At 39.4% G+C, this 20678-nt stretch overlaps 1 protein-coding gene across 2 annotated transcripts in view; it reads left to right on the top strand.

Annotated features, from left to right (window-relative positions):
• pqlc1 (PQ loop repeat containing 1) overlaps positions 1-19777 on the top strand; it is a 32491-nt gene extending 12714 nt beyond the window's left edge. For both annotated transcript variants that reach the window (XM_023345491.1, XM_023345492.1), the window contains 2 exons: positions 2085-2301; positions 15757-19777. In XM_023345491.1, coding sequence (XP_023201259.1) covers positions 2085-2301; positions 15757-15967 — 428 coding nt within the window. In that variant the 3' untranslated portion in view covers positions 15968-19777. The remainder of the gene's footprint in view (positions 1-2084; positions 2302-15756) is intronic.
• The last annotated feature ends 901 nt before the right edge of the window (positions 19778-20678 follow it).

The raw sequence follows: 20678 nt of genomic DNA, 5'->3' as shown, positions 1-20678 counted from the left end.
AAAGAAAAAAGAAAGATTTCCCTCCTCATGTCCTCAAGTCTTATAAACATTTGTTGGGTGGGTTTATTTGATTTTATTAGGATTTGATTGATAGGTTTATTCCGTTGAAGCATTTTATTTTAGTAGATACGCTAAGACAAACAGCAGCTGCTGTTCTGCTGTTTTCATTGTGTTTTTATTGGATGGATGTCCCTGGAGATGTGTACAGCGAGCCTGCATGGCACGCTTTCTGCAGAGGTTTCTTTTACTGCATAAGATAAACTTCATTTCAACTTTTACTAGACTCTTCTTCTCTATTATGTTTGTGGACTAAACAAATTCTTTAAAATACATTCGGTGCAGCAGTGCTCTTTTGCTTACAGCCATCATTTCATTTTTAACATTAACCTTATTGACTCTTGGTAACGTAAAGCCAGCCTTTACAGTCTTCCGGCATAAGCCGCGTCTGCTTTCCTGTGAAGACGACTCACACAAGAAACGATGAGTCAGATAAGAGACAATGCGCTCCCACAAATGTTTTTACAACATTTAATCTTCCTTAAAACCACTGTAAAACAAACATTGCTGTCCTAAAAGAACGTTAAAGGGAACAACAAAGATTTGCTGCTGTGACATGTCGTTTGTGTGTTTGTGAGATGGGGGTGGTCTGAGTATAAAAAGAGGTTTGTGGGAGTCATGTGAAAATCCTCAGCTTGGTTGTGAATATTGGGTAGCATTCTAACAGGGAAAATTGAGCATTCATCTGATTAAATGACTTGCTTTTACAACTGTTCCTGTGTCAGTGTTAACCTACCGCCCTGACAGGTAACACCGCACTTCTGAGTGAGGCTGACTACTAGTTCAACTGCAATACTTAAGTGCTATAATTCTTTAAAACCATCAAAATATTTGGAGCACAGATATCTACAATTAATTAATCTCAAATTTTTTGTAACATTAAGGGAATAATGTCTTCTCTAGTGTGACAACTAGTGGCTGCATTCGAGATAGCAGTTGTCTTATTTCAAAAAAAGCTTTTTACCATATTTATTAAAACAGTCGCCATGTTGTGACGGTAAAGTATGCAGTAGATAGATTAGGACCTTCCAGAATGGCTCTTAATAACTTTGGCTGATTCTAAGAGGATAAAAAACAACTAGTACTTTCAAATATAGTTTTAAAAACAAATGCAGCTTTTAGCAGTTTACAGTTTTTTCTTTGAATAATTTAGTTGAATTTCCACAACAGGATGACACTACAAGTACCAATAACATTTTGAAAAAAATTGGTTTTCCTTTGCCAATATCAACATCCCATGTAAGAATTCTATCTATCTTGTTTTGCTAAGATCTTTTGTTTTTCTGTATATTAAAACCTTAAAATAGAAATAAAATGGTTGTTCTTTAAAAATAACATTTCCTGTAGTAGATCAAACATAAAAAATGTTTATCAAAAGGTCATGTAACACTTGTGGCTCTAAATAGGTTTTATGTATCTGGACTGGGGGCAAATATGGTTCTTTGAATTGTAAAGATTGCAGATCCCTGGTCAAAAGCAACCAATCAAAGCCTGGATGAGCATCTTAGTACTGTTGATCAACCTTATGTATGCTGCTCAATGTGCTAATGGTGTAAAAGAAAAAAAAAAGTTTATCCACCGTTTTCAGTGGTTATGCTAACTAACGTTGGCGATTGGCTATGTTGTGATGAACCAGCTGTAGCTTAACAAAGAGCAAGCGGGAGAGGGTGAGCACAAGAGTGATTGACAGCACTAAAACCTACCTCCTCGATCTGATCGGTTGTTTTTGACTGAATGTTGTATTTCTGCAGTTGGCACTGGGAGAAGGCAAAGGAGCTTGATTTTTATTTCTTTATTTTTTAATTATACTCTCAGGACATAATGATAATTTGAACAAATATGTAAAAAAAAACAACATTTTTTAAAAATAAAAGTTAAATACTGCAGTTTTAATAAAGAAATAAAACAACGATAACTAATGGGTCAAAGAGTTTTAACCATAACCTTGCTTAACACGCCATCAATACCAAGTTATCTTTTTTGTTTTGATCTCCCTCTTGACTTTCTGACTATCTGTATGTGCGTAGACTTTGACTGGACCTACTTCTGGTCCTGGAGTCGCTTCGTGGACTACCTTCATTGCGTGCTGGCCTTCACGCTGCTGGCGGCCTACATCACCTACCTCCTCCTGGACTCGGTGCTGTTCGTGGAGACCCTCGGCTTCCTGGCGGTGTTCACCGAGGCAATGCTGGGAACGCCGCAGCTCTACTGCAACTACCAGAACAAATCCACAGAAGGCATGAGGTAGGGACTCAAAAAAAAAAAAAAAAAATCAATACACAACTCAGTTTTGAAATGTAGGATAGGAAATAAAAGCTGTGTGTCGTGGAGAAAAATGGAAAGCATTTCCATGTCACATGGCTTGCTACAGTTCCACAATGCTTTCTTAGAGCAAACAAATCACAATGTAAGTGTTTTTTCCCTTTTTCTGTTAGAATTTTTTTATGATGAGCTGAAACTGTGGACATTTCAGTTTAAAAAGAAGGTATCCTGGAAGAAGAAACGTAGTGTGAGGGATAACCGTCTTCCTGTAACGATGTAAAGAGCTCGTGAATAAATTTGTGTCAGCGTTTAGTCTGAGGCATCCGAGATTGTCGGACGCTGATTTCTTGTTCCCGTTTGAAAGATTTACTCCATCAAAATCCCAAAACCCCACACTGGGAAGTCAGAGCACCAAAAGTGAACAGTGAGATTCAAACCTTTGCTTTTTCTTCCCAGGTTTTGGCAGATATTTGTTGTTGTGTGGACTAAATCCTCCTCAGCATTGCTTATAACCAGTTTTTTTGCTAATCCGTGGAGAGATAGAAGTATGGACCGACGAAGGGATGCTTTTTTTTTCTGCTGGAGGTGTTCTGCTGATCCACAGTTCTTTTTAAAGCATCCCTAAGGTGGTTATTAGATTTCTGTCCGGCAATATGCGGGCAGCTTTTGAAGGATAGAAATTTTTATGGTGGAGGTCATCAGCCAAACTTGTTTAAGCAAACGCTCAAACATCTTTCTCGATTCTCTAATTCAAAGTATTTTAAACTTTGGGACAAAATGATCAAAACAGGCAAAAAAATAAACTTAAATTATAAAAAAATACCTGTTAAATGATAAACCAAACTTGTAGTGTTTTAATTTAAGAAATAATGCAGTATATGTATATGCTTCACTGCCCGTTTGACACCTCAAAAAACAAACACACCTCTGACTTCACCACTGCTTCTGTACTTCGATTAAAAACCCCACAATTTATCACGATCACTGTCACATGACCAACCTCTTAAACATCAAGCCACATCACACATACAAATATGCTTGGATGTGCTTGATGTGGCTTCAAAATGAGCTGAGGATCAAAAACAAGTGATTACTAGTGATTACTCTGTCTAGTAATCACTTGATTATGCAGACATTTTTGCTACTTCCATGCCTTTATCTCCCGTAAACTGTAAGAGGAGAGAATAATGAGGTCTCAGATACATTGCTACCCCAACAGCTGAGTATCATCAGCCTAGCAATGAAATTACATCCCATAGCTGCTTATAAAGGTGCCATATATAAATGAAAAAGAAGCAGTACCAGAACTGATCCTTGGGGCACTCCACAGGAGACAACATGGGTCAGTGATCTGGTATGTCCAATGGAGACAAGTTCAAATCTGATCATCAAGTATGACTGGAACCCAATAGGGAAGTGACACTTTTGAATTTTTGGAGAGGGCTGAATTTTCTCCTACTTACTTGTTTTGCCCTATTAAATTGTGCCAAATTGCAACTAATCATTTTTTTTACTTTAACTATAAATAACCCCATTGACTTCAAAAAACATATCAAGTATGGTATTTAGTATATTTCTTAGCATCAAGTTTGAATTTTTAGCATTGTGACAACCCTGGTAGAAAACAATTAGCGATGATCACAGGTCTTGATTTCTTGACAGGCATGGGACAGAAGACTATTTGACTGTCATTGGGTCTTTCTTCCAATGTTCAGAGTTGCAGGCCAATCTGAGGCACAACTAAACAACATCAGCTCTGTCTGTGATTACTGATGAAGTCATCCGGTTGATGAGAAAATGTTTTATTTATGAATACAACTTCTAGTACCGGCAGCTCTTTGGGGTTTTGTGCTGTCACTCCCACTGAGCAGTGCCTTGCTAATGAGTATATCGTCTTTCAATTGATCATTAACACCAACGCGTGTTTTTGAGCTTAGTGGAGCCTGGTGATCTAGAAGTAAGACAGGGAACCCTTACGGTTTTTGCAGGCTTTTGTAAATTGGACCTCTTAATGGTATTCCCTAAGACTAATGCTTCATTTAGGCTTCTTAAGTTTCAGGCTGTAATTAGCTGCTTTGATGTACCGTTGATTTTATTTATTATTTTTTAAAAGCATGTGGGTATATTTGTACACTCTATAGTAATGACTCCTGGAGACGTTTGAAACTTTGAATGTGGCGCACTTTCAAATCATCGGTGAAAACTCATTATAATTATCGGATTCAAAGACTGTTATTAAACCCAATCTGATTTAAATGTTGAATTTAAATCAGATTGAAATTGACTTGATCAAAGAGACGATGTTTGAACTTCCCTATGAGCTCACGGTCCTAATGAAAAGCTTTCTTTTTTTTTTTGCTCTACATGAATGCTTCGCGCCCTTTTCCCGCCTCTCTGCTGGTTGGCTTTCAGGATCAGACGGATTACTGGGCTCCAGCAGGGCTGCCTGTCCACTTAATGGGCCACGACGGCTCCCACGCTGGGCCTATCCATGCTCTCTCTGTCCTTAGCCTGATTTTTCGTCTTCGTCTTGCATCTACAGCGCCCAGCAAAGCCCTCTGAAATCTGCTCATCCTTGGTTTCTCAAACTCCAAAAACTGTAGCTGTTATATACAATCTGAAATGAAAATATTAGTCTCTTAGCTCATCTATAGCACACAGTGCAGTCGCAGCCCAGGCCTGGCAGGCCTAGATCTGGGTGCCGGTGGCACCGTAATAGTGTTCTAAAAACAAATGTTCTGCGACTCGCCCTGAGAAACTGAAAACTATTCCTGCAGACATGAATTTGTTGATGTTCCGCTAATTAAAAAAAACAAAACTACACACACACAATATATTGCAATTACGGTGTTTCCATTAAATAAGAAATACAGTTAAAATCATGTCAATAAGTCATTAAGAAACATTCCACGCCATGATCTGCCTACCACTTCCTGTTGTCTTCGTCTTTGTTGCCGGTAGTAACATCCGGTTGTTCATCACTTGAGTTGTGTGATTGCTTTGAAAATCTAAGTGCATGCAACATTTTTCTTCTCATACTTTCTTAGTTACAAAATTGACTTTGTAATGTTTTTTTTAATCTTTTCTTTTTTGAAATAAACGCGTCACAATTTAATATTTCAGTCAATTGTTAAGCCTTCCAGCCATGAAAAGCCCATCTAAAAAAAAAAAAAAACATCAATGAGATTATCCAAATCTCACACAAAACCTCAAACATTACTTAGACCTTTTTTATATCGAACAAATGGTTGAAATGAAAGCAATCAAACAAAACAAATAATCTCTCTGGTGCATTGGTACTTTAAAGCCATTGTTGTGTTGAAAGGGTAAACATACAATCATTTGTACAATTCATCATTTCAACTGTTTATGTGAAAGTTATATTGATTTGAGAAGTCTTTTTATGTTTATTGTTTTTATTAAAGTAGGATTTAGTAAAGGGGAAATAATATGCAGAATGTTTCTGAGTTGTGGCGTCACACACTGAATACCGAATCCAGACAACTTTATGAGCCAAAAAGAAGCCAATGTTAGCGATTCATTCTGAATTTATAAGGTCAATATTTTTAATGATTTGTTCAGCAAGGAGGTAAAGTCAGGAGAAAGGTGAATAGAGACTTAAAGGACTGACATTATCAAAGTATGTAAAAAGAGTGTGTGGTCGTCCTTCAATTAGCCAGAGAGGTGACTGACGATTTGGGACAAAAATTGTCATTTAAAAATCAAGACTGCTGTTCAGAAAGAGCAGGAGTTTCTTAAAGAGACGGTGGCCCGATTTCAAGGCGTTAAATTATGAAGTGAAATTTCTTTTTTGGTCATATTTGATATATATACAGCATTTTTATAACAACTATATTTACATGGATACTTGATTATAAATGTCACTGTGTGCCTGGAAAATACATAATACTGCCTCTTTAAGTAGGATATGTCAGCATGCATATATGAAAGTAGCTTTAAGATTTAAAGAGACTTCAAGGTTTCCCCCAGAAAATTTGCTAAGCCCAGTGGTTGGGTGCTAGGGCAGTCATTCATTGTGTTTTTGATTGACAGTAAATTTTAAAATATCACTTGATGATGCATTATTGAAAGACTGGAGGATTAATACCTGAACACCAACTATAAAGTCTTAAAAAATGCAAACATTTTGAAAAGACTTAAATAATTAAGCAACACTTAGTCTGGTGGGGGCACTGGTGGCCCGCCAGGCTTATAGCACACTGGGGGAAATTCTGGACTTAAACTTTTTCAATCAGAAAACTTCCGTTGGAAATTACTTGAAAGGCAGGTTGTGATTTATCGGTTTCAAATCTCCAATGTTTTTAGCATTTCTATTTTTTTTTAAATAGGATAATATTAACTCTTTAAGCATTAATGCATTATTACTGTCATCGTTATGTTCTGCATGGCCCAATTCAAGACAACTTAAAACGATCCTGTGAAAGCCGCCCAGCTAGAGGCCTGAAGTTGAGTGCTTGTTATGCTCTGTTCCCCGCTGTTCTCTCCTTCCAGCCATCAGCTGCTGCAGCCGCACAAGGCGTACTGCAGGACACTGTCATTTCCACTTCTGTTTGTTGTTTGTGTGCGCGCAACCTGTTGAGTCTGACAGGCTGTTGCTAGGTTACTTTACCTCGCCATTATGTTCCAAGCGTCTGAGAAAGAATGTGAAAAAACCTACAAAGCGAGGATGTTTTTACCTTCCTATTACATATCCTTTTTAGTATTTAAAGGTTAGAGCGTAGTTGGGAGTTAAGACTAGGCTTGTTTTGCGTTCCAACTACAATGAAGGTAGATTAGTTCAAAGCAAGAGGTGAGTTCCAAAGAAATAATAAGCAGGTTGAGTTTTTGAGCAAAAGTGCAGATGGATTTGTGCAGAAGCAAAACAGAAATGTGAGGAAAACGAAACAAAAATGACGAGATTAAATCATTTTTCTCTTCGCTGTCCATATGCAGGAAATTAATGATATAAGTAAGTTTCAACATGTCACTTTCTTAATAAAAACAGATGGACAGTTCTAAAAATAAGATTGGTTTCACATCCAAGTACCGGACAATCACCCATAATTAAGAAAATTGGGGCCGGTTTACCCCTGAAATAAATCGTTCCTAAGTCATAACTGCAAGATCAGACTGTTGTCATGGTTTAATCTGTGGAATGAGAGATTGTTTTGGGTCAACTTGTTGTAATGACAAAGGCATTTTAGAAATGTGACACACGAGTGTGCATATGCAAGCAAATGTCAGATTTGGGAGGTTTGATGTCGCTACCCTGGAGAGACATTTCACGTGTTCATCATCGTTCCAGTGTTTGTATCTTTTTGGAAGCTTTTCCACTTTCCCGGTGGCAGGGAATGAAGTCCAGGGAGGACAGGAGTAAGAATGACTTATGCTGGACGTCGGCAGTGTGTACACGCTCTGGTGCTTCGCCATAACACCTTGTCAGACAGTCAACAAGCAGAGCCGTTTTTAATCATGAAATATGAGTTTTTTTCAGGTGGGAGGGTGATGGGTCCTGCTCTGGCCCTGGAGCTTGGCGCCGGAGGCATTTGGTATTTATCTGAAATTAATTCACAAGCCACAGGTTCTCTGTTCTTCTCAATGGTGCCGTTTGACAACGGTGACTTCTCTGTTACCGTAACGGGTCCTTAGAGGTTTGCAGTGATGCCACTCATGCATTGTGTATGTGGGGACAGCATCAATACTCTGGTAACCCCCAGGGTTGTTATCCCAGTCTCCTTTCATTGTTTGGATGGTTCTGTTTGTCTCGGTTCAGTCTCCTGCTGAATAAGACTGAGATAGACTTCAACTACAGTCTGGATCTTTCTACCTGTGCAGTCTGTGCTTAGTTGCTATATGTTTCTAATTTGGTCATTGCTGGCCTTTCTTCTTAGCTAAAGCTAACTTTCAACTGATAGCAGTTTGACATGCATATACAATTGAAACGTACTGTATGTCTTGTTAGCTGGCAGAATGCATGGAATGTTTGCTGAGTTCACTGAATAACCTCAACTTCTCACTATGATAATGGTGCAGAACACATCTAAGCAGAACGGTGTTTAGCTAGTTAGTTAGTCTCTACATATTTGTTAAAACTGTCACAGTGTCGTGGGGCGTGCTGTGGTGGCGTAGGGGATAGCGCGACCCACGTTTGGAGGCCTTGAGTCCTCGACGCGGCCGTCGCGGGTTCGATTCCCGGCAACATTTGCCGCATGAAAAAAAACAAAAAAACTTGTCGTGACAGTATGTTATGAGACAGATGATCTATGAAAACGTGGATCTCCTCCAACTCCACCCCGAGTTGCTATTGCCGTCTGGAGAAATGCACCGACCAGAATCAACCAATCAGAGCCAGGAGGAGGTTCTTAGCGCTGTCAATCACCCTCATGTACCTTCTGCTAAATGTACTAATGGTTGAGAAACAACTCACTATTTATCTGTAGTCATCAGTGGTCATGCTAAGTACTCAACAGGATATGCTAGCTGCAGTGTAGCAGGGGGGAGTGGAGTGGAGTGGGGATGAGCAACGCCACAGGAGATTGTGACTGACAGCACTAAGACCTCTGAGCTCTGATTGGTTGTTACATAAAGCAGTTAGAGCTGCATTATTTAACATTTCTGACCTTTTTTTTTTTTTACATATTGTTAACATTATCATTATGTTGTGACAGTATAACATAAGACTGATAATCAGCGCATACATGAGGTTGATTGACAGCGCTAAGACCCGCCTCCTGGCTCTGATTGGTTGTTTTTGACCAGGTGCATTTCTTCATGGTAATAGAAGCTCAAGGAGATAAAAAAAAATTTCATAGATTTTCTGTCTCCTAATATAATATTGCTACAAGGAAGTAATTTTAACAAATGAGAAAAAAAAATATTTGCGTAAAAGTTACATCCTGCAGCTTTAATCAGTTTTTAATGCATGAACTACTCTCCCTATGCCTGGCTCTTTATCCCTTGTTACTCAATTAAAATAAATCCTTTCTGACCAAGTTGGAGAACTTAATGATCATACATTATTCAACAAAGTAAAATACAATATAAGAGCTCAGTGGTGCCACTCAGCTTCTTTGTAACATGCTCCTTTGCTTACAGCAATTAGAAAAATCTTAATTAGCAATTAATTTTGAGTTCCCTAATAAGTTCCCTTAAGGCCGCGCCCAAACACCGGCTTTTTTTGTCATGAGGGATGAGCAGCGTTCAGGAGTTGTCATCAGTCTCTTGAAGCTCAGGAGTGCACATAAAGCCAAAGCGAGACTATCTGAGCCAGCGCTCCAGTAAATATTTGTGAAGGCTGATGTTTTATGGGCGACATTAGGTCAGGTGGAGGGTTGTTTGTACGGCTTTACTGGGATGTGGTCATGTTTTCAAGCTGCTGCTATAATTACCTGGTCCCGACACACCGAGATGGGCCATAAATAAAACACGACCAACACTGGCACACGAACGCAACACAGAGAGCCTGCCGGGACGTCCAGTGAGCCAGCCGCAGCCTTATAAGGACCACGGTGTTGAGCCACATCCCAGGTTTACCAGATAACAGAGCCAGAGCCTTATTTAGGCCCGCAGGCTGCTCTCCTCCACACACAGCAATGTGCTGCAATAGATGTGAATTGACTGGCATTGCTGTCGGCCAGTAGCTCCCACTCCCTGCTTTCCAACCAAATGACCCGGTCTGCGGCGAAGCCCTGCAGTTCTGCGTGGAGAAACTCTTCAGATCATCTGTCCAACCCATCATCCCTCCATCTGTTCTGATCACTCATGGCTCTGACGGATGAAAGGGAAAGTTGCTTCTGTTCCTTCGGGGGTGAAAGTCCAGCTGGGCGAAGCAGCAACAAAGTCCAAAGTCATTTGCGAGGGAAGGTTTCGGGCTGTTGTGTGGCGTGCAGTTCTTCCTCTAAACGAAGAAAACACAGCCATGTGATAACAAGTCGCAGCTGTGATTGTTTCATATTTCAAAATTAATCTCATAACTCGCCTAAATTATTAAAGATTGGCGACGAATATTCCGGTCTCTTTTTTTTTCTAGCGGCCTGTTCCCTGTTTAATATGCACAAAAAAAGTTCCAGCTTCAATGTGTTCGAACTGTTGCTGCTGTTAAAGCTACAGAGGACTAGCATGAAAGGATGTCACTTAAACTATACAACTGGAAATGGGATTCGTCAGCAATTTGCTACTTCTTCAGCCAACATATTTTGCTTACAGGGTCAGTATGATGTATTTTCCTGGTATACAGTGCCATTTTATCAAATAATCAAGTAACTTGAAATTGGGCCTGTGCCTCTTTAAGAAACCCCTGCTCTTTCTGAAACTCCGACTTCTGGAAGTCAACCCAACATGGCTTCTCTATTAACCCTTTCACAACGTTTTTACCAGCGTTACACTGAGAAGTAGCTCGTATAGTGATCTCTGCAGATGTTCACTTTCACCAATTTTTGCTAGTTGTTCCTGGCTAGTCTGAAGGAGCTGAGTGGGGAAATTATGGGGGAGGGCTGTTCTGTGAAACTGCAGCTCCGACAACACTCAGTCCGAGCTGCACAGCTGAATAGTTGCCATGGAGATTAAAGGATTTCTCTAACATGCATGAAAGAATCAAAGTAACACTCCAGGTGTGTTTTTGATGAGGGAATAACATTATAACATGATGTAAAGTTCAAAAAAGCCGATTTTACGTTATACTGCCCCTTTAAAAAGCTACCCGACACCCTCCACTAAAACTCCTAGCACTCTCTCTGTTAATACTAGTATTTTACGCATCAAAAAATTTTAAAAATCTAATCCCAAGTACAAAAGTAATTCACTTTAATTGATAATGCAGAAAACATGTAACACCATTGATTGAGATGGCAACAAAAAGTAACTATAGAAGTCTTTGGTTTTACAGTGGGTGGTGTTGAGCCACCCAGCAACGACAACACACCACTCACAAAACATTTCACTCACCAGATGTCAGACGGGAAACTGCGCAAAACCTCTCGAGACCAAACAGACATGGCCGACGAGGAAGAAGAAACGATGATGGTTTGTGGAAAAGAGAAAAAAAACAAAAACACCAGCGTCCGCCGAACGTCCCGGTGCACCGTGCATGCTGTATTTCTGTCTCCTCGCTTTCCAACTGGCTAAACGTCACATTCAACGGGCTGCGTTCTCATTCGTTTTTCGGAAAGACCACACACACTGCGATTTTGGGCCAAGACAACTCACCAAATATTAGATCTGATCTGCAAATCAGTCCTGATGTGCTTCTGAGAAGACTATATCACTCCTAGCACACCACACACAGAAGATCTCTTAAGATTATCTTTAGAGCCACCACAATAATCGGAGGGAGAAGGGAAAATCGTTTCAAAAATCTACATAAATATCTTGATGTGTGAATTAGACATAAGTCGGCCTCTGAGCATAATCCAGAACATAATGTGGCAAATAAGTAGCCAGACATGAATTGATCAAATGCCAAACCAAACAGCAGGTACACGACGCCATAACTGAGAGAGCAGGCGCTAGGGAGCAGTGGGTGGGGGGATGTAGGTGCTGTTTCCACGGAGCTAACAAGCTCCATACCGAGAGACGGGAGCATGAGGGAGGTAGCTTAGGTAGGCAGAGGGAAAGAAAGAAGAAAAAGCAAGCAGGAATGAAGAGGCGGGTTGAATGGATGGAAGGGAAGGGAGACATGCTGTGGAGAGTAGGCTCATGATGAAAGGCCAGGCAAAAAAAATAAAACAACTCCAGGATAGATTGCCAGTGGGAAAAGAGTTGGAGAGAAATGAGTGAGTCTGAAGAAAGTGGCAAGATTGGCAGAGGCAGACGGTTGGGGTTACAGTCAGTCCAACTGTGAGGAGAGACGCTAGATTACTTCTTATCCCTCCTCCGGATATGCTAAGAAGCTTATAGGAAGGCATGGAATTTCCTGACACAAAGCTTACCTTTTTTATTATTATTATCATCAGCGGTGGTTGGGATCAGAACTTCCCTCCTGACTTATTTATTTCAGGGCTTTCTGTTAGACAATTAAAGGAAATCAGGGCAACACAGAAATTTTTGTGACTTTGTGTACAATTTGATCAAAGGTTTTGACCTTACTACAGGATTTAATGTTCATCTGCAACATTCAGAAAACAGCTGAAGAAAAAACCCCTGCTGTCTGACCACATGAGTTTTCACAGGACTTTCAAGGCCAACGTACTAAATTTTGTATAAAACGGACCAAACGGCAGCGGTGTGAATGCATCCCAAAATTGATCATCTAGGGTGGATTCACGCCAGCCCTGTTTAGTCTGCTTTAATCAAGCTAGTTTATTTGTCTAGAACAGTGGTGGGGAATCCCAGTGCTCGTGGTCTGGTGTCCTGCATCTCTTAGATGTCTCCCTGATCCAGCACACTTCAACCAAATAGGTGAATCACCGATTAAGTGAAGTCAAGTTCTCCAAAGTCCTCACTATTTGAGTCAGGTGTGTTGAAGTAGAGACACAACTAAAAGTTGCAGAACACTGCCTCTCGAGGCCTGGAGTTGCCCAACCCTGGTCTAGAAAGTGCTGTTCATTTTGGGATGTGTGAACGCGTAATCAAACTCTGATCCGGACCAAAAAAGTCAAACTCTGTTCTGCCTACAAACCACAAACCCACCAGATTTGACTGACTTTCTGGAAATGTGAATCACAAAGGTCTACCAATACATTAAGTTTGCGGGACAAGAGAATACACAATGTTGGGTTCAAAATAAAGTTACGGGACGGCATTTTAGAAAGATGTTTGCAAACCTTTGTCAAGTAATCATAAAATAATCCATTCCAGGTTCTTCTAAAACAAGAAACAAAACTGTGAAATGGATCTTTATTGCAGCTCAAAATGAAACTGTAAAACAAATGCGAACAAGATGCCTCTAACAGTCTCTAAGACTGAAAACAGGGTAACTCGGGAACTTCTTCCTTTTTGTACAGCAATATCTGAGCCCAGCAGGATCTATTGACGTTTCCTTTGGATTTGGTCAACATAATCTCCATTTATCCGCCTGATGGTTCTTTAAGTAAGTTTCCGCAGGTTGGAAAGCGACAGGAGCTTAGGAATTGTGGAGTCAGGTAATTGTTTAAACCTTTAATCGGTGCTGGTACTGAGAGGGGATCTGTCAGGCTCTTTCTGATTCAACTCAGTAGGGGACACTGATTGAGCGACCACGCTGTGCGCTCACTCCGCAGTAATCACCCGCTGCAATTTGTAACCTCAAGAAAGTGACAGATGCTACAAGCAGGTAAGAGAGGAGACAAACGACACAATCAGCTGCGGGGAGGTGCTGAGCTGGAGGGCCGATATCGAGGCTAAATTAGGTTTCTAATCACTGGACACGAGTTTTAGCCGAGAGTATACGTCAAGTTGTGGTTTAATCACAGCTCTCTTTGCCAGGCTACCCAGGCTCTCCAGAGACTCAGGAGTCTGAGGCAGATATCTTTGGATCTGAGCAAATAAAGCTGGATCACGGGGGGATAAACCAAGCCATTAAATTCCCACTCTGTGACACAAAAAGTGTCCCAGCAAAGCTCATTCAAATAGCGCTGACCAAGCAAAGCGACAGGGCCCGGGCGAAGAGCTTTGAAACGCCTCAGCGTGAGTTCATATTGTCGCAGGCAGGTTGCTTTAGGAAACACATCTGAGGACCGCAGACAATGATGACTTAGTCCTGCCTTTGTCAGCATGCAGCCATGACTCAAACTGAAGTGTCTTTTCAAAGCACTTTAGACAAACAGCGGAACACAAGTGAGTTCAGCAGAACTTTCAGATTGCTTCTGCAATATCTAGAGCTCACTTCCACAGAAGGTCCATTAAATGTGTCCTTCTGTCGGCACAATATGGTGAAATTTAGATCAAATGTCCAAAATACTTTGTTCAAATACAATAGCATTGCAGCACCAGAGCTCTTATGTACTCCGTCTTCAAAGCTACTGTCTTTAAAGAGAATTATAAGTGACTGTATTCACCAAATCCTCAGTGACCAGTTTATCTCTCAAGTCCTATAGTCATGTTCAAACATGTTTTGTTTTACAAAACTAGATATTGCAGTACTTTTGTAGTTTCTGCGATACATAAGAGAACCACTAAAACAGGACATGCTGAAGAATAAAAATGTAATGTCACAGTTGCTGGTTGCTGTTTATACTGTTATTGACACCAGCTTTTTAACTCTTTTTCACTTGCTCCATTTCTCTCTCCGCATCAATAGACCCCATTGCATTTCTGATGGGGAATACTGTAGTAATTTGGTGGAAACTCTGTCCCACCAAATTACACGACTGTTCTGTTCTTCTGTAACAGTAAAAGTTTGTATTTTGCCTATAAACATGACCTCCAGTTGCGTACATGGCTGTCAGTGTGTACTGAAAGCTCCTTTATGAGTTTTATAGTCACAAATGTGCCACAGGATGTGGAGCTAATAGCCAACCAGAGCTCTGAGTATTACAATCATTATTTCAATTTGCTATCGTTTTTACTCTGCTCCAGTTGCTATTTCCTTCATGGCTGAACTAATAACTTTCCTCTGACCACCCATTTTCACTGTGATAAGCATTCATTCTCTGTTGCTAAATTGAATTTGGACAAAACGAATCGAACACTGTAGAAAAACCTGAACAGGAAAATGAACTCAGCTAGGGTTTCATTAAAAAGAAAAATGGAAAAAAATATATTTTGCTGGTGAAATTAAAACTGTTTTACCAAACATTTTTGTTCTCAAGTCAAAAGCAAATATTTGCAAGTGAACTACTTGGTGAATAATTTTATATTACACAATGCATGGTTAAAAAATGTTCATAGTTTATAGTTGTAAACTGTGCATGATTATGAAGTGGAAGGAAGAACATTTAAGCTAGTGAGAGTTTCTGCTTTAATAATAAATTTTTTCACCTCCGCGTCTAAGTTCTTTCACATTTTAGAACAGGACGTTAAGAGGGAAACAACTTTTAGCACATCCTGCAGGCTAATCATAGTCAGTAGATTAAAAACCTGCTTTTAAATGGGCAGTATTACGTATACACAAGTTTTTTGAGCTTTCCATCATGTTATAATATTATTCACTCTTGAATAACTTACCTGGAGTGTTGCTTTGATTCTTTTATGTACGTTTAAGAAATCCTTTAATCTCCATGGCAACCATTCAGTTGTGGAACTGCTGATTATACGAGCTACTTCTCAGTGTAAAGCGGGTAAAAACATTGAAGAACGAAGAGGAGCGATATTGTGATGACTTCCTGAAGGCGGAGTTTCAGAAAGAGCAAGGCCCAATTTCAAGGCATTAGATTAAAAAGTCAAACTTCTTTTAAGTAATATTTGATATTTGAGCAACTGAAGGTACTTTATTGTGCTTTATTGTCAGCTCTTTTAGATGAAGGATTTCTACTATAATACCTGCCATATTTGACCACACCTTCTCTTTGTCTTCCCTTTAAGCATCAAGATGGTGCTGATGTGGACCAGCGGCGACACCTTCAAAACAGGCTACTTTCTGCTCACGGAGGCCCCCATGCAGTTCTGGACGTGCGGATTGCTGCAGGTTTTTGTGGACGTCGCCATCCTGTTCCAGGTCTACTACTACAGCCGCTACCCGCAGAAACCCGTGTCCCACACCGTCTCCCACACCACCAGTGCCAAAGCTCTCTGAGGTGTTGCCACGTGTCCTGAGGAAACTCCGTAAGGCGAGCGGCGAGGAAGGAGGGGGGGGGACGCCCAAAAACACGCACCAAAGGTGTTGCTGCTTCTGCACCTCGGCGGTCGCAGCAATACCTTGAGGAACGCTGAACAATCATGAAGACTTCTTTCTTTCCCGGCGCTGAAAATGCATGCATCGTGCAATCGCACCCCACTCAACAAATCAGCATGTGGAAGATTTTTTTAAAAAATTCTATATGCGTATATTTTTTGTTCCAAGAGCAAAAACGCAACATATGAGAATTATTGATATGTTCAGAGCTCAGAGGAAGGTGGATGAGTTTTTGGCACATGCTGATGAATGTTGCACGGAACCTCTGCCTTAAGACTTGTAATCAAACACGGCTCAACGCATTGCCAGCAATCCGAGTGGTGTGTTCAAAACCCGTAGAAATCCACGTTACTGAATGTGCAAACAGGCATGTCTGGTCTAGTTGGACAGAAGTTCAAAATCATTGTTTTGTTGTCTTTTGGGTTTTTTTGTTTTTTTTTACATAAGACCAAATCAGGAAGGAATTCTCTGAGAATTTTTTCTCTGACTCTCCAGGACGTTACACTGGCCTGAAAATGCATCATTTAGAAAAAACAATATTAGTGGCCTTGAGACAGAGATAAGAAACTCAAGTTCCCTATGGCAACATATGTTTTCTATCTGCCGTTGATAAAAAATTTTCTATGATTATTTTTATTATTCCTCTGATGCCACAGATTTCAGCCTAAGCTTTGCTTTTTTTGCCTCCACTCGACTGCTGGGTTGTGTCATCAGAAGCTGGACTGATTCATTGAAGCACATGGGTTTTATAATTTGGGTTACTGATATTGTGTATGTTGTATATGTAAAAAAAATAATAAAAAATTCAGCGCAGTTTTAGGACGCCCTCCTAACGGAGCTGGTCAGATTTTCTGCATATTCAGACTTTGTTCCCGATTCATTGCTGTGGACCGATTGCAAAAATGTAACCAAATTAATGTATTATTTAATAATCCACATGTGACATCGTCCATATTTTCTGGGTGAGGCACGATGTATCGCTGTTTCTTCTGTTCTGTTTCTTCCCCTCAAATTTAAATCTTTCAAATCGTCAAACAAATTTTAATACAAAACCTCCAAGATTTAATTTATGAAAAGGACAAAAAGTGACCAGACCAGCCTGGTTCTGTGTGAAAATGACATGAACACCAGCCGGACCCATGTCCGATTGGTCCTTATGTAGAACCTGCTTGACAACATAAAGTAGGCTAAAAGATCTCAAAAAGCTACACATCATATTTGAAATCAAATCGGAATAAATGTAATTATATTTATCAGGTTGGAAACAAACCCCTTTAGAAGTTTGTTTTCAGATTTTACACTAGAGTACACAGGTACAAAACACAACAAGTCCACCTCTGAAAGGTTTTAGGGTGGTGTAGTCAAAGTCTTGACTTCGAGATGCCATTATATGACAGGCATTTCATGCTCGTAGACCCTCCTAAGTGACCGTATTGATTGTACATAGAGTGGGTTAAAAATTCTCTACAGTAAAATACTTATTTCCAGTTACTGATTGTTTACGTGTTCACATGGGGTCAGTTTGGTTTGGATATCATTTTTCGTTGTTGTGTCGCCTTTTGCATTCATTTTTATTTGGTTGTGTTTAGTTGCGTGTTTGATAAACTGAAACAAAAGCCAAAAACAGAAGAAATCTGTAAATGGACAAATCCTTAATGCCACAGACCGTTTTGTTTTTTTTTTTAAGTATTGCAAAATTTCATTCGCACTGAATTCTTTAATCCAGTTCAGGTCTTTCTCAGCATTCAGTTACCCTGGGAATTTAGATTGACAAATCTTAAACGGACAAAACCCCTTTTGTCAATTTAAGAACTGTTGTTCTTTTCTTTCCTGGATTCATTTGTAATTTCTCTTTTACAAACTTTGCGTTCTGTATTACTCTGTCCTAAAAGCCATGTAACAGACTGAAAGCGCTTTGTTTTGAAAACGGTGTTGTGCAAGTCTAAATGTGAGAAAACGAACCACATATTTTGTTGTGTACAGACTGGGTCCAGTCAAATGAACCCATTTGACTGGGTTCATTTGACTCACAAGATCTTAATATCTTGTGAGAGAAAAAAAATTTCGCCGAATTGATTCGATTTGTGTAAATGGAAGTGTTTATATTCTCAATTTTTGTACCTCCCTTTTTTGTTTTGTTTGCTTTTGTTAGTAAGCAGAATTTTATACCTTTCAATTGAAAGGTATAAAATTCAAACTGTGCTACTGTGTCAGAATGGGGTATGTTACTCTGTCCATTGTGTCACTGTCTTTATTTTTATTTTTTTTTACTGTTTTCCCCAATATTATTATATTATCAACCAAGTATTTGGTCTTGAAAGGTTAACGCTGAGAACCTTAAGAGATCAAACTGTGTTTTCTGCCTGATCAACTAGAAAAGTAGGTTCCGCTGCTGTCAGTTGAGTCGCTCCATGTATTTTGTATTAAAACCTGAGGGAATCTTCATCAGCGCAGACAGAGAATCTGCATAAAGTCTTATGAGATTAGGTAATGTTTATATTAGGTCATTGGTGCAGTTTGTGATTTTTCAGCTCATCCTCTTTCATTTCTGTTGCTCACAGCATCAACAACTAAGGGATAATTAGAACTACATTTTCTCACCTAGCTGTTAGCCATTGCCTGTGCATCAGCACCCAAAATATCTCCTCAATGTGAGCTAGCCTTAAGGAGTAATGGCTAGCTCACCTCAAAGCAAGTAACATGGATGTTGGGGTGATGTCAAGCTGACACCATTTTCAGTTGTAATTTTGAAAGCCAATTGGATTTGCCAAGTTTTAAAAATAAAGGTTTACAAAGCCTACTGACCAAACCTGCTGCTTTAGTCAATGCAAATTGAAAATGGTGTGTTTATCAGCATTTTCTACATACAATGAGAGGTTAAAAAAAATAAGCATTTTGTTACCAAAGCTGTAGCTATGATATGATATTGGATTTTGAAGTTGGGGCTTGTTAGAAAACTTTGACTCCTCACACTCATGACTTGAAGAGACATTCCAGTTGATATTCTACAACCTGGAACTTGGAAATTCAAAATCTACCAACTTATTGAACGGGTTTGACATTCCGAAGGTAATAGAACCACGATTAAAAATACCACTATCTCAGTAATAACACAAATCTAAAGCAACAATGTGTAGTATGATTTCACTGCTGTTATTAAAACAGCCTTCCAACAAGCTCAGTTTACCAACTTTAGTTTTAAAATGCCATCGTCTTACCAAAGTGTTTTTCTTTGCAATTTGAAATACTTCCTAACAGTTTTTTTTATTGTTTCATTTGTAAATGAACTAAGTTCAGCGTAGAAAACCATTTTCCCAGTTGGCTGGCCAACAATGCTTAGCAACAGGTCAGTACTTCATTACTACTGCATGTTCCACTTTTTTGTGGCATTTCATGGACAATAAACAGCAGAAATAACAATAAGAAAAATGTGGTTGATTTCAACATAATTTTTTACTGGACGAAGTCTGTTTACACAGCACTCTTCTAGTAAAGAGATTATGTAGCTTTTTCTCTAACCAGCTAGCAACATTACCTCATTATCATAACATTATCTCCTCGTTAGTATAGTGGCAGTATCCCTGCCTGTCACGTGGGAGACTGGGGTTCGATTCCCCGATGGGGAGTGAAGTTTGTTTCAGGTCCCTCTTGAAAATGAGATCTAGATCTCAATGGGGTTTACCTGCTTAAATAAAGGAATTAACAAATTAACATATTGGCTACTTTCTGTCTTACAGTTCTGCCTTTGTGCTCTGAAGTTGGATTTCTTTCTTTATCTTTTTGAGGTACAAGGCAGAAATACAATTAGAATTAAAACTGAAAAAAAGCTTGACTAGCAGCTTTAAGTTTGCTTTCCAACATAGCTGTGTGTATGTAAAATGCAGTGAAGATGACTGGTGCTAAGCTATTTATTAGCACTTCTGTTCCTTATGTGTTTTAACTCTCAAATAAAGAGACAAACATTATTCATTACCGTACAGCTAGTAGTAGTTTTCAATACAACAATTAGCACGTCCCTTGTTTTCTTACTAGCTAGATTTATTTTTTCTAATCAGAAAAACTAGTTTTCTAGTAGAAGCTGGCTTTTAGCCTTAGTAGCTAGGAGCTAGTAAGAAAACAACAGAATACTTCTAACTTGGGAGACATGTCTAATCAAGCTAACGTCTTAGCTAGAAAATTGGCATTGGCTTTGTAGCTCTGTTAGCATAACTACGCTTTAGTAACCTGCTGTAAAGATTGATGACTTTGTCCTTTTTTGATGTTGATACATATTACATCGTAACAGATCTTGTAGAAGGTGACTTTATTCATAGCGTAAATTTAACAGGAATAAAAAAAAATTATTGAAAAGCAAAGTGGTTAAAATCATAATTATATAAACATTAGTATGAAAAGAAGAATTCTTTCGGATTAAAAAGCGTATTAATAAAAAAATAATATGGCCTGTTGGCAGATTAGACCTAACACTCTCCAGCTTTATAGTGGCATGTTAATGGTTATAAGGGCACAAAGGAGTACGACTCCTGTAATACTGCTTGGCAATGATAACATCGCATTGGTCCTGTTAGGCTACAGAGATTCAGATTCCATGTTTCAAAAATACAATTATTTA

The sequence above is a fragment of the Xiphophorus maculatus genome, chromosome 13, assembly GCF_002775205.1.
Source record: "Xiphophorus maculatus strain JP 163 A chromosome 13, X_maculatus-5.0-male, whole genome shotgun sequence".
Classification (NCBI taxonomy): Eukaryota; Metazoa; Chordata; class Actinopteri; order Cyprinodontiformes; family Poeciliidae; genus Xiphophorus; species Xiphophorus maculatus.
The sequence above is the reverse complement of the archived record's forward strand: the minus strand, read 5'-3'. Positions and strand labels throughout refer to the sequence as shown.